We start from the raw sequence: 13867 nt of genomic DNA on the forward strand, positions 1-13867 counted from the left end.
TGTGATGTTCTGATGAACCGTAAGGTTATGGACCGCTATACTGTGATGTTCTGTCAAACTTACGCTGCACGTAATATTAATTTGGATGCAAACAGTCATGCAAAGTTTGGCCAATCACACAAAGCCGACAGTTGCGATGGCCAATCAAGTGAGCTACTGGTTCTCCATGTCGGGTCCAAGGACTGGACTGCCAGGGGGTCCACATGTAGGGGTCTGTAACATTCTGTCAGGGGGTCCAAATGGACCCTTAGGGGTCGGTAACATTCCGTTTATGTCAGAGTGTGTGTCTAACGTATTCCTTCGCATCAAGATCGCCTGCCACACAACCTTGTTGTTAATAAAAACATAATTGTGATAAATATTGTGCATAAGTGTCACCACGACACTGGTTGCCAAGGAAACGAAAATGATGTTACTTGCTGTTTAAACTAAGACTGATCTATCTGAGCACGTAAAGCAGTCACAGGAGCTCTTGTCCAGAGTGGAGATAGAGTGTGCTAGGGTTGGCCTCATGCTAAATGCAAAGAAAACCGAGGTCATGACCTATAACATCCCCCAAGAACATCCGCCCCTAACAACAGAAGGTACTGTGCTAAAGGAGGTCAGTGACTTTAAATACCTGGGCGCATGGGTCGGCTCCACAGAAAAGGACCTTAAGTGCAAGGAAAGCACTTGCCTAGAGAGCTCTTAATGGCATGACCAGTGTGTGGAAATCCAACCTCCCCCGACGCATCAAGATCAGTTTCTTCTCTGCAACTGTGGAGTCCGTTCTCCTCTACGGCTGTGAGTGCTGGAGCAAGCAAGCCTTACAGAAGTCCCTGGACGGGTGCTACACCAGAATGTTACGTGGGGTACTGAACATCAACAAGGACGAGCACATTACCAACAAGCGTCTGTACGGGGCACTACCAAGTGTATCAGAGAAGATAGCAGTCAGGAGGATGAGACTAGCCGGCCACTGGCAACGGCACCAAGAATTCCCGGTCAAAAAGCTCGTACTGTGGGAACCAACACACGGGCATCGATCAAGAGGACGTCCCACACCTACCTACGTGAAGTACTAAGGAAAGATGCTGGTGCAGAAACACCTACCTACGTGGATGTACTTAGGGAAGATGCTGGTGCAGAAAGCACAGAGGAGCTGGCCAGATGTATGGAGAACCCAGATGGCTGGAGACTCCGATGGAGGGCTCGTCCGAGGACGACGTAGAGAGAATCTGGAAGCTATCTGGAAAAATGATGGTCGCTGTCTGGCAGAAACCAGCTATCTTAATTTTTCAACCTTGTGTTATTGAACACCCTTCTGTGTGTCTGTGTGTGGGTTTTACAAATACTAGGCCTTACCCGGTGAAGTGCGCAGGCAAAATAATTACTGGTCTACCTTAAGTAAGTCCACCTTAAGGCCAGGAGCTGATTTCATTAGCGTGTTTACTCCGTGACATCATGTGCAATGGTGGCGAGCCAATCGATTAGCGTTATTGTTATTGTTATTGTTATTATTATTACGGCGTCGCAACCCCCCCCCCCCCCCCCACGCACGCACGCACGCACGCACGCACGCACGCACGCACGCACGCACGCACGCACGCACGCACGCACGCACGCACGCACGCACTCACTCACTCACTCACTCACTCACTCACTCACTCACTCACTCACTCACTCACTCACTCACTCACTCACTCACTCACTCACTCACACACACACACACACACACACACACACACACACACACACACACACACACACACACACACACACACACACACACACACACACACACACACACACACACACACACACACACACACACACACACACACACCCCGCATGCGTCATGGCCATACCCGGTGAAGTGCGAAAGTAGTTGCAAACGTGGGGTTATTGCCCGTCCTGTCGCGAGCGTCCTCCCCGCACGTCCCGTCGCGCCTGAGATTTAGTGATCAGCTGAGATTTAGTGATATCGAAAAACAGGCTTCGCAGTCCCATGCGCATGGTAATGGTCAATGGCTGTGTGCAAATTGAGATCAATAGCTCCAGGCAGTGAGGAGAACCGGGCAGAACTATTTTTGGGCTCAGAGGTTTGGTTTCAGAGGTTTGGTCTCAGAGGTTTGGGCTCAGAGGTTTGTGGAATTATAGGAGGATTGAACCAATGAAAAGTATTAAAAAGCTAAAACTCCATTGGATCTTCAAACTCTCGGTCAAACCACCTAACTCCAACATGTGGAGATTTTGTCCAAAATTGATTAGAATGACAAAGGCAGACGGAAAGAACTCCCCACATTAATGGTGATTAACCTCCTAACTCCACTTGAGCTGTATTTGGGTAAAGTGATGATAATATCAGACATCCCACCTCTCCCGGAAGTTCCGGGAGTCTCCTGGAAATTAGCGTCCGCTCCCGGACACCCGCGAGCGGCAATGCGTCGCATCGCGACGCATTGTGAGCTTGTAGATCGGCTATTTTCAAAATAATGGCTGAAATGTATATAGGGCTGAAGTGGTTTTGGAATAATAATTAAAATCTACTAACTAAAGTTGTCAAATAATACTAGTGGAGTAAAAGTATTTGCCTCTGAGATGTAGTAGAGTAGAAGTAAAAGTACTGAAAATTGGAAATACTCCAGTAAAGTAAAAATACCTCAAAATTGTACAGTACTTGAGTACATGTACTTAGTTACCACTGCTCACCGGTGGCTGTGAATGGGAGCAAAGGCACTGAGTCAAACGGTGAGATTTTAGGACCTGATTTGAGTCTTTGTGCCACTGTTATAATAATAATCATAATAGTATATAACTACTAATAAAAATGTTACAATAATAATACTACTACTATATAACTACTACTATATAACTACTAATAAAACACTGTTAATAATAATAATAATAATAATAATCACTAAGAGCACCTTTAAGTAATGATGCAATATTAGACGTAATGTTGTCTTTACGTCCAACTTTCTCAACAGGTACACACCTGTGGGATGATGCGTACTGCCATTACAAATATGCCTCTGTTTGCAAAAAATCTGCGCTCTCAGCTGTTACACTGGGACTACAGATCCCATAGATAACGTGGAGATTATGCATAGAGATTTGACTTTTGAGAAAAATAAATAAATAAAATAAATATTTTATAAAATATTATAAACATACAGTATGCTGCTCTTTAGCCCATTAAGACCTGAGGCCCATTCTAAAAATGTCTGACAAATGTCTGAAAAATGTTGTTATATCAGTGGTTCTCATACTTTTTCATGTCAAGGATCTATTGTTAATGAATGTGGTCAAAGTGGGGTCCTTGAGATGGTTCCAGTCGGTCCCAGTAAAATGTGTTAATATAGCATTTATAACAATCACTATTTTATATTCAAAAATAGCAGATTGACACGCTCACAATGTGTTGCATTGCAACATGTTGAAACATTTGAAAGAATCTTGAAAGTTGAACGCAAATCTAAAAAAAGAAACGGCGAAAAAACCCCACCACCATTTATTTGGTGCGCCCCAAGTCACATCTCTTCTGAGTACTAGACCTAAACAGTTATGTGCACCCCTGATTATGTATTAGTGTGATTAACTGTTGCACCCTCTCTCTCCATCCGTCCGTCCATCCAGGACTTCCTCGCAGTAAGAAGAGTCCAGAGCCTATGGGCGGCTCCACCAGCTCCAGCTCCTCCAGCAGCTCCTCAAGCAGCTCCACCAGCGTGGTGTCCAAACCCCCGCCGGCCCCCGTCGACCTGGCCGAGGGCCTGGACGACGAGGTGAAGAGCATCAGCCTGAGGCAGCGCAGCACCAACGCAGAGAGGCTGGCCAAGTCCAAGCTGAAGATAGAGGACCTGAACGCCCCCGGCGTGGTGAGGAAGGTGTCCGTGTGCGTCAGGAACTCCAAGCTGCTGTCCCTGAGCGCCGCCGGCGAGCCGCCGCTCCGCACCGTGGAGAAGGAGGAGGACGTGGCTTCTGACATCCACCCAGGTGTGTTCTACCTTTATTTTATCCTCCTTTAACCCATTAAGACCTGGAACTGTGTCATTTTTAGATTTGAGCTAAAAAGCATTATTTTACACTTTGGGGCTATTCAAAAATAGCAGATCTACAAGCTCATAGCGCGGCACCGAGTGCCGCGCTATGAGCTTGTAGATCTGCTATTTTTGAAAATTCATGAAAATGTGTGCAAATCTTTGAATATATATATTTTTAAAGCGAACATTTTTAACTCAAATCTTTGCTTCTGGGGGGTCCCTGGAACAAAATATTTTGACTGGGGTCTGCGGCCAAATACATATAATTTTGGGGGTCCTTGACATGAAAAAGATGGAGCACCACTGATATAGAAACATACGTTTTTCAGAAAACTGTTGAGATTTAGGAGACATGTAGAATCGGCTTCAGGTCTCAATGGGTTAATTTGACTAACCTCTGTGGCGGTGGTGTCTTGGTGGTGTCTTGGGGCGCGCGACTTGGGGCGCGTGACACACTGTTGCCGTGAGTGTTTGGTGCGCGCGCTCGCTCGCGACACACTGTTGCTGTGTTGCCGCCTGCGTGGTGTGTGTGTGCCTGTGTGTTCGCGCGACGGCCGTGTGTGTGTCTGCGTCGCATCTCCGTTGTGTGTGTGTGTGCGCGCGCACGCTCACTCGCGATGGCTCGCGCCTGTGTGTGTGTGTGTATGTGTGTGCGCGCGCGACGGCTCGCGCTAAACTGTGTGCATTATGTGTCAAACAATGGGAGATGAGGTTGCCAGGTTTCGCGCGAGAAACAAGCAGCAAGGTCTGTACTTTGGCCTGCGCCCTTCACCGGGGCTTGGGTGCTCATATCCCCCTACGGGTATGGTCTAGTTAGGATAAATCCTTTGTAGGGATGTGGGACGATAATCGCTTTTTTATCGCAGAGATTTTAAGTTATTGTTGTAAATTGTCCTCCTTCATAACACTAGGATGTATTAGCTGTTGTTGAGGTGCAAATTCAGTACTACTTCTAAAAATAGCAGATCTACAAGCTCGCAACGCGTTGTGAGCTTGTAGATTGGCTATTTTTGGCAAACGTTCCCCCCAGGCCAGAATAGGGATGCTGGGGGTTCAAGTGGTTTAACAAAAGTGACATGTTTTTAAGCATATAGAGCACTGAAGTCCTGACGTCACTGCCAGTAGAGGGCGCTTTCCACAGGTTCATGGCTTTACTTTTTGTGTTGATATCCTCATTGGGGAATCTTAGATCGCTTGATATAAGAACTGTGTTCCAAAAATAAACACACCACCCTGGTGTTTTTACTCATATGGATATGAAGCATCGACTGAAGGTGTAAATGTACACATTTACCCAAAGAGTGACACAATATAAACACTAGAAACCAGTCAAACAACCCAAAGACTACATTTCCCATGAACGTGGCTGCTGTGGGGACAGTGATATCAGAACCAGAAGTAGTAGTTCTTAAGACTTTTAAGGCAGAATTAATTCCATTTTCACCAGAAACAGGCTGTATCAAATATGAATGAATATCATAAACGATGCAGAGCCACGCCCCCTGACAGAAAGGCCAGGGTGGTGTGTTTATGTTTGGAACACAGTTCTTATATGACGTGATCTAACATTCCCAAACGGGGATTTCAACACAAAAAATGAAGCCACGAACCCGTGGAACAGCGCCCTCTGATGTTAGACTTCGGTGCTCTATTTTGATTATCGCAATATTTTTGCTGCAATAATCGTGACACGTAATTTTCATATCGTCCTGTTCCTAAGCTCTTACAATCTCATTCTCCAGCGGTACCAACTCAAATACATGTCACAGTCGTTACATGTATGCAGTCAGTGTAGACAAAAAACAATGATATATATACAGTACAAACATACATACATAAAAAGCCTAACACATACAATAACCATTGTGAGCCTTGAAAAAACATCACAGCCTTAGGATGGCATTAAATCCAGTAATAAAACACATTTTAAAAAACACTATGTTCAATACAGTGAGTGAGGCGCTTGGGTGGTGCAGTGGTAAAGTCCCTGCCCACCACCACCACCACGGAGGTTGCGGGTTCGAATCCACCGTGGCGTGTGTGTGTGTGTGTGTGTGTGTGGATCCGGCTTTGTCGGGCGTCTATGCGAACACAATTGTCTCGTGTTCAGGGGAGGGAAGCCGGGCGGGGAGGAGGAGCGTGATATTAGTCATTGCATTAAATACATTTAATGTGATATGTGTACCAAGCTGTGCACTGCACTATATCATTTAAAGGCGCATCCACACATGCCTACACCTGCTAAATGTAAGGTGCACTGGTGTGAGCCATGAGATGAAAACTGCACTGGGCAGATTTTTGGGTGCACTCTGGAGCCTGTTTTCTAGGGGTGGAAAATAAAATCGATTCATAGATTAATGGTGATTCTGACATGATGGACAACTACGATTCACAAATGTCAAAAATTGATTATAAAAATGGTTATCAGAATATTGAGAAGCCTTTGTTATAAGTGAGTACCGTATTATTTTACAAAAAAGGACTTGTTTATTTTCTTGTTGGTTTTCTGCAATTATTGATGTTGTTAAATATAACCTTCCAGCTGACAGTGACACATCTCTAACATTTATTTTTATTATCAATGAAAGATGATGGAAGTAAATTAATCGCAATGCATCGCAAATCGGTAAATATAATGGAATCGTATTCCTCTGAATGGGAATGGAATCGTCCGGTACCTTGCGTTTTCCGCCCTTACTGTTTCTACTTCGCCGTGCCGAAAATAGCTGATGTACAAGCTCACAAGGCGCCGCGAACGCGGCGCCTTGTGAGCTTGTACATCAGCTATTTTCAGAGCACGACGCCATAGTTTGGCGGAGCACAAATTAGGCGTTTACAGTTACACTGACGCATCGGCGATAACAATAGACGATGGAATGGTGGCATTAATTTCTTTGTTGTTCTTCTCGAGCAGGAAAGCCTGAGGCGGGGCAGACGGCGGGACCACCGAGAGCGGACGGCGGAGGAGGAGGGCTGTCTGAGTCTGAGGAGAAGGCAGCGTCACAGAGGGTCCGCCTCACCGGAGCAAACAGGAGGATGTTCAACCTCCTGAAGAAGGCCAAGGTCCAGCTCATCAAGATAGACCAGCAGAAACAACTCAAGTCCTGTGGGGTGAGGCCATGATGTTTGACATGCACACAACCATGAACATATTATCGTCCTTACTGACTGTCTCTTTGTTTTAACCCATTCAATATTCAAAAATAGCAGATCTACATTACATTACATTACAGTCATTTAGCAGACGCTTTTATCCAAAGCGACTTACAATAAGTGCATTCAACATAGGTAGGGAACAAAACTACTAATCACCAGAAGTCTTAAGTGCATTTCCTGCAAAAACAAGCAACCAAGAGTATACCTAGCGCTAAGGTAAAAGTGCTATATATCAGTTACCTACTTTCTTAAACAGATGAGACAAAATAGCAAAATCAAATGAGCACGAGCTAATACAAAAAGTGTATCGACTAAACAAGATCCAATAAAACAGTACAACAATAAAACAAGTGTTCGTACAACTAGTTAACAACAAGTAAGCCAGACAAAGAGGAAGGGTAGTGTTTCCTGAAGAGGCGGGTTTTCAGCCTGCGGCGAAAGATGGGCAGTGACTCTGCTGTCCTGACATCAGTGACTCTGCTGTCCTGACATCAGTGACTCTGCTGTCCTGACATCAGTGACTCTGCTGTCCTGACATCAGTGTCTCTGCAGTCCTGACATCAGTGACTCTGCTGTCCTGACATCAGTGTCTCTGCTGTCCTGACATCAGTGTCTCTGCTGTCCTGACATCAGTGACTCTGCTGTCCTGACATCAGTGTCTCTGCTGTCCTGACATCAGTGTCTCTGCTGTCCTGACATCAGTGACTCTGCTGTCCTGACATCAGTGACTCTGCTGTCCTGACATCAGTGACTCTGCTGTCCTGACATCAGTGTCTCTGCTGTCCTGACATCAGTGTCTCTGCTGTCCTGACATCAGTGTCTCTGCTGTCCTGACATCAGTGTCTCTGCTGTCCTGACATCAGTGTCTCTGCTGTCCTGACATCAGTGGGAAGTTCATTCCACCACTGTGGGGCCAGAACAGAAAAAAGTCGTGACCGTGTCGATCGACCAGATCTACAAGCTCAGAGTGGCACAGACTGCCATGAGCTTGTAGATCTGATCCATCTCCCAGATCGAAGTTAAAAATGCTTGCTTTAAAACATATCTAGTATATATATTTCACGATTTTTCTAATTACAACACCTACCATCAGCCCCCAGTACTTAACCGCACAACGTGCTGCACCTGAGCTGCTCATACGCTGAGATGGCGGTGCCCGGGATCGAACCCATGACCTTATGGTTCAAGGGCGAGTTCTCTATCCACTGAGCTACCCGGACACAGATAAGGTTATAAGGTTATAAAGCTTTATAGTAGTACAAACCCTATAGGCACAGTTATGTGAGTATGTACAGTTAGTCCTCCTAAGATGATCAGTGTGGCGTAAATTAATGTCCACCTCCTTGGTAGCTTCTTTGCTGCATTTCGTGTTTTAATTATTCGGACTCGGATTCTCTCTCCATCCCTCTGTCTGTCTGTCTGTCTGTCTGTCTGCCTGTCTGTCTGTCTGTCTGTCTGCCTGCCTGCCTGCCTGCCCTCTCGCTCTCTCTCTCTCTGTGTGTCATCAAGTGAAAGAAAGGGAGACTCTTTTCCGGATCCACAGTTTTGAAACATGCTCTCCCTCCTCCTTTCTGTTCCCCCTTTCCTCAAACATGTACACCTTTTTTTTTCTCTCCAATAATTGGGATCCGCTGTGACGTACAATTCACAGTGATTCAAGTGCATGTGAAGAGTGTGTGCCATAATGATTGTGTCATGTTACATCGCACAAAGTATCTCCATATTAATATTTTCATGTTTTTAGATTAGTTGAAACATGACTCGTACACCAATCTGCTTTCTATATTCTGTAGAGCAGGGAATCTAAAACCCCCCAAATCTAACCCAAAAAGAATGAAATGAATACATTGATTTAATATAATAAAATGAATACATTAAGAGAATACATTTAGAAACGCTGACATTTCAGTCACAAAGGAAGCTCGTTGTGACCAAAACATCAATATCTTTTCCCCCAAAAAACATGAATGGTCTGTTTTGTCATTTTGGACTACAATAACCTAAAATAGGAATGTCAGGATGAAAGTGGTTTAGTCTGTCTCTGTATATTTAACCGATGAAAAGTATTTGTAGTGTAAATCAGCTTTTCTTCCTCCTAGACCCACTTGCCACTTCTGTAGCTCTCTCTTTATGTCACTAAGACACACAAAATTAATGTTCAGAGGCAGTAACTGTCTTTAACCAAAAATGTTCACTTAAAACAAAACTGTTACTAGATTGACTTCATTTTAGACACAGCAGTCAATAACCTGTCTCCTAAAGACTGCTCAACTCCAGCTGTGTTGTAATGACCTACTTAACTGAAGGAGCGTTACTATTGGCTGTGATTTGATTGCCTGATTAGCCTGAGTAAAGGAGCATTTCCATTGGACCATATCCCAAAAAGTAACATTTTTGGACAAGGTCTGCTCCTGTCAGAGACATATGTGCATTATAACATCAGTGCTTTCATCATTGTTAATGTGCTTTGTGATATTTAATTTCTCAAGTCCATACCGATTCAATATCTCATCCAATTAACAACTAGACAGGCAAGACCATTGAGGCTTTTGAGGTGAGATAGAAACAAACAGAAAAAAAGTGACTCTAGTAGACCATTTAAAGAAGTCACATTAAAATGCCTCTAATGCATACATGGGCAACTGGCGGCCCGGGGGCCCCCAGCTTCACCTAATGCGGCCCCCAGGTTAATATCAGAATAGTGATATATTATTGATTTCAGCTGTTATGATTCCAAACATGCAAACATGACCCGCTTGAATTACTTCAGTCTATATTAGTAGTATTGTCTTTTTTATGTCCAATGTATTTGTATTTAAGTTCATAAAGTTAACATAAGTATAACTAAATGCATTTGAAATTAAATAAAAATGTTACTTTTCAGGATTCCAAAAATAAAACGTGTCTCGTATTGAGCTTGTAGATTGGCTGTTTTTGCTACTTTTGTGTGACATAGAATGGCGAAAAAAGTTCAAATACAGAGAGACAGTATATGCAATGTGTCCCTCTGGAGTGAGTGTGGAAATATAGTGTCTCTCTCCATCGTCAAAGCTGCCCAGCCCTGCTCTAATGCACACCAAACTGTGAGACCTTCAAATAATAAAAGTAACTCCTTTTTGTTTTGCTTCCTCCTGCAGCTTCTATCAGCAGCTCCTGCCACCATGTCCACCAGAGACGTGACCTCCAAGAGACGCAGCAAACGGAGCAAACGGAAGGAGCGGCTCGAACCGGACGTCCCGGTCAAGACTGAACCACCTCAAGGACAGGTAGGGGTACAGATCTATGGGCTGAACCACCTCAAGGACAGGTAGGGGTACAGATCTATGGGCTGAACCACCTCAAGGACAGGTAGGGGTACAGATCTATGGGCTGAACCACCTCAAGTAGAGGTAGGGGCTCAGATTTTTGGGTTCGGGTGTTACGGAAGGGAGAAAACAGCTAGCAATCAATAAATATCCTTTTCACATAGTTTTATTTAGACAGAGCAACGGACGTGTTTCAACATAACAGGTGTTCCTCAGCGTTGACTTCAACGCAGAGGAACACCTGTTAGGTTGAAATGCGTCCGTTGCTCTGTCCGTGGAGAGGAAATAAAATGTGAAAAGGACATTTTCGGTGTGCTGGCTGTTTTCTCAGTTATATTGTTGATCCCTGCACCTTGAGAATTTAGTTTAATCTATAGTGTTGCAGGTTTTCTCTTTTGCAGTGCTTTCTCTTAACCCATTGAGACCTGAAGCCGATTCTACATGTCTCCTAAATCCAAACAGTATTCTGAAAAATGGATGTTTCTATATCAGTGGTGCTCAATCTTTTTCATGTCAACGACCCCCAAAATGATAGGTATTTGGCCGCGGACCCCCATCAAAATATATTGTTCCAGGGACCCCCCAGAAGCAAATATTTGAGTTAAAAATGTTCGCTTTAAAAAAATATATATTCAAAGATTTGCACACATTTTCACGTTTTTTCAAAAATAGCAGATCTACAAGCTCGTAGCGCGGCACTCGGTGCCGCGCTATGAGCTTGTAGATCTGCTATTTTTGAATAGCCCAAAGTGTAAAATAATGCTTTTTAGCTCAAATCTAAAAATTACACAGTTCCAAGTCTTAATGGGTTAACTAGTTTGTGTAGAACACGGTTTCCACACAGTGAGTGGACACACACTGGTTTGCCGTGAGAATAGTCCAGCTGTGTCTAGTGAGTTTGTGACAAGCACACATTTGTATTATTACAATATACTGTGTACAACTATGAGACACGTTATGAGCTTAATTCACTAAATGTTCATTTCAACATTACAGAGGAAAACTCTATACCCTGAAAAATATATCATAACCACTTTAGTTTAAACCTGGCGTCCCTACTTTTAAACTTAGTTTAAAATATAATCAGTTGAACTTGCCGGGTGCATGGCTCAATAAGACTCACACTATGGAAAGAATAGACATCTCTCTGCTGCTTTATAATGAAGCCACTCACACTGAGGAAGAGGTTTGACGGAGAAACGTGTCCGTCTACCACCAGTCTGTAGCTCTGTGTAATAACATATCTGATATCAAAGTAATTATTGGGTCTTCCATGGAGTCCTGCATGGTGACTGAAAGCTTTACTTTTTCACATGGATTGACAGCTGCTGTTGCCAAAGTTATTTCCTCTAGCAGTTGCCGGGACAACCTGCCGTAACAATATCATGAGCCCCCCCCCCCCCCCCCCCCCAGTGGCACAAATGTATAATAACTGTAAATAATTAACTGTCACCTGAGTTTTAACCCTGGCATCTCAGGCCAAAAAGCGTCTTAACTACTGTACGGAGCGTTCTACGTCTAACCAGGGAAACCCCCCCCTGTCTGGTGATAAGAAGCGGCTCGCTAGCTCTCATGCATTGAAGGGAGGCATGAGCTCGGCTCTGGGCTCTCCCTAGGCTGGCAGAGGGAGTGTAGCGCCCAGGATTACTCAGATAATCGGCACTGGGTGAAACAATGGGTTGCAAAAATCATGGGATAAAAAGGTATAAAGTGAACATAATTTAATTGTCCATCTTGAAGGCATAGTGTACTTAGTTCTACACGTTGGGCTGTTAAAACGTTCACTGTGATCATCCATCTAGAGGGTAAACACCAACCCCCCCCCTCCGTGTGTTATACATGTCATCAACAAATACACAACACTATTTGTACATCGTAGAAAAGGGGGAAAACGGCGGCAGTGAATGACACCATGGGAATTTATATTTATGCCCCCTTGTGGTCTCCTGGCAGATGTTTTTTCAGGACAGTGTTTCAATGAATCACAGAGAACATTTTATGCCTGTAGGTTTGAATGAAACATTACATTACATTACATTACAGTCATTTAGCACAGTGGTTCTCAAACTTTTTCATGTCAAGGACCCCCAAATTGACACTTATTGGCCCGCGGACCCCCATTTGAAAAGATTTACCAGGGACCCCCATAAGAGAAGATTTTTTTACGGCTCTAGCAGTGATTCTCAATCATTTTCATTTCAAGGACCCCCAGTTTGACATGCATTAGAGGCTATGGACCCCCATTTAATGGCATTTATACCTATGGGACCCCAATTCATATTGTAAAATCAATGCTAATTTAACTCTGAGAGTGTACAAATGGAACCAAATGGACCCGTTAGGGTCCATTTGGTTCCATTTGTACACTCTCAGAGTTACAGACCCATAAGGGTCCATTTGGTTCCTGTCCATCATTTAGCTGGGGACCCCCTGGAACCCCCTCAAGGACCCCTGGGGGTCCCCCGACACCACTTTGAGAACCAATGATTTAGCAGACATTACATTACATTACATACCTTTAACAGACGCTTTTATCCAAAGAGACTTACAATAAGTGCATTCAACATAGGTAGTGAACTAAACTACTAATCACTAATCACCAGAAGTATTAAGTGCATTCTCTTCTAAAACAAGCAACTAAGAGTATACCTAGTGCTAAGGTAAAAGTGACATATATCTGCTTTCTTAAACAGTACAACACAAAAAGGAAAATCAAATGAGCAAGAGATAAAACAAATAAGTATATTGATTAAACAAGATCCAATAAAACAAGAGCTTGTACGAATAATTGACAAGTAGGCCAGGCTAAGAGTAAGGGTCAGGGTAGTGTTTACTAAAGAGGTGGGGTTTTTTTCAGCCTGCGGCGAAAGATGGGCAGTGACTCTGCTGAAACCAGTGATACACGTCCTTTTTAAATGGAAATAAAATGCTACAAGGCTGTCTGTTGATACCAAATTCAAGCAGCAAAAAATGTAATTTAAATCAGTGGTTCTCAAAGTGGGGTCCGGGGACCCCCAGGGGTACTTGAGGGGGTTCCAGGGGGTCCCCAGCTGAATGATAGATTAGGCACCAAATGGACCCTTATGGGTATGTAACTCTGAGAGTGTACAAATGGAACCAAATGGACCCTAACAGGTCCATTTGGTTCCATTTGTACACTCTCAGAGTTAAATTGACATAGATTTTACAATATAAATTGCGACCCAAGTGATAGAAATGCCATTAAATGGGGGTCCGTAGCCCTAATGCATGTCAAACTGGGGGTCCTTGAAATGAAAATGGTTGAGAATCACTGCTAGAGCCGTAAAAAAAATCTTCTCTTATGGGGGGTCCCTGGCATATCTTTTGAAATGGGGGTCCGCGGGCTAATAAGTGTCAATTTGG

At 43.9% G+C, this 13867-nt stretch overlaps 1 protein-coding gene across 1 annotated transcript in view; it reads left to right on the forward strand.

Annotated features, from left to right (window-relative positions):
• The window catches only part of kmt2bb (lysine (K)-specific methyltransferase 2Bb), a gene marked incomplete at its 5' end in the record, with an annotated part of 105750 nt that overhangs the window by 20819 nt on the left and 71064 nt on the right, over positions 1 to 13867 (forward strand). The window contains 3 exons of the mRNA XM_084048675.1: positions 3619 to 3975; positions 6937 to 7133; positions 10316 to 10444. Coding sequence (XP_083904801.1) covers positions 3619 to 3975; positions 6937 to 7133; positions 10316 to 10444 — 683 coding nt within the window. The remainder of the gene's footprint in view (positions 1 to 3618; positions 3976 to 6936; positions 7134 to 10315; positions 10445 to 13867) is intronic.

Source organism: Gymnoscopelus microlampas (genome assembly GCF_963454915.1).
Source record: "Gymnoscopelus microlampas genome assembly, chromosome: 3".
Classification (NCBI taxonomy): domain Eukaryota; kingdom Metazoa; phylum Chordata; class Actinopteri; order Myctophiformes; family Myctophidae; genus Gymnoscopelus; species Gymnoscopelus microlampas.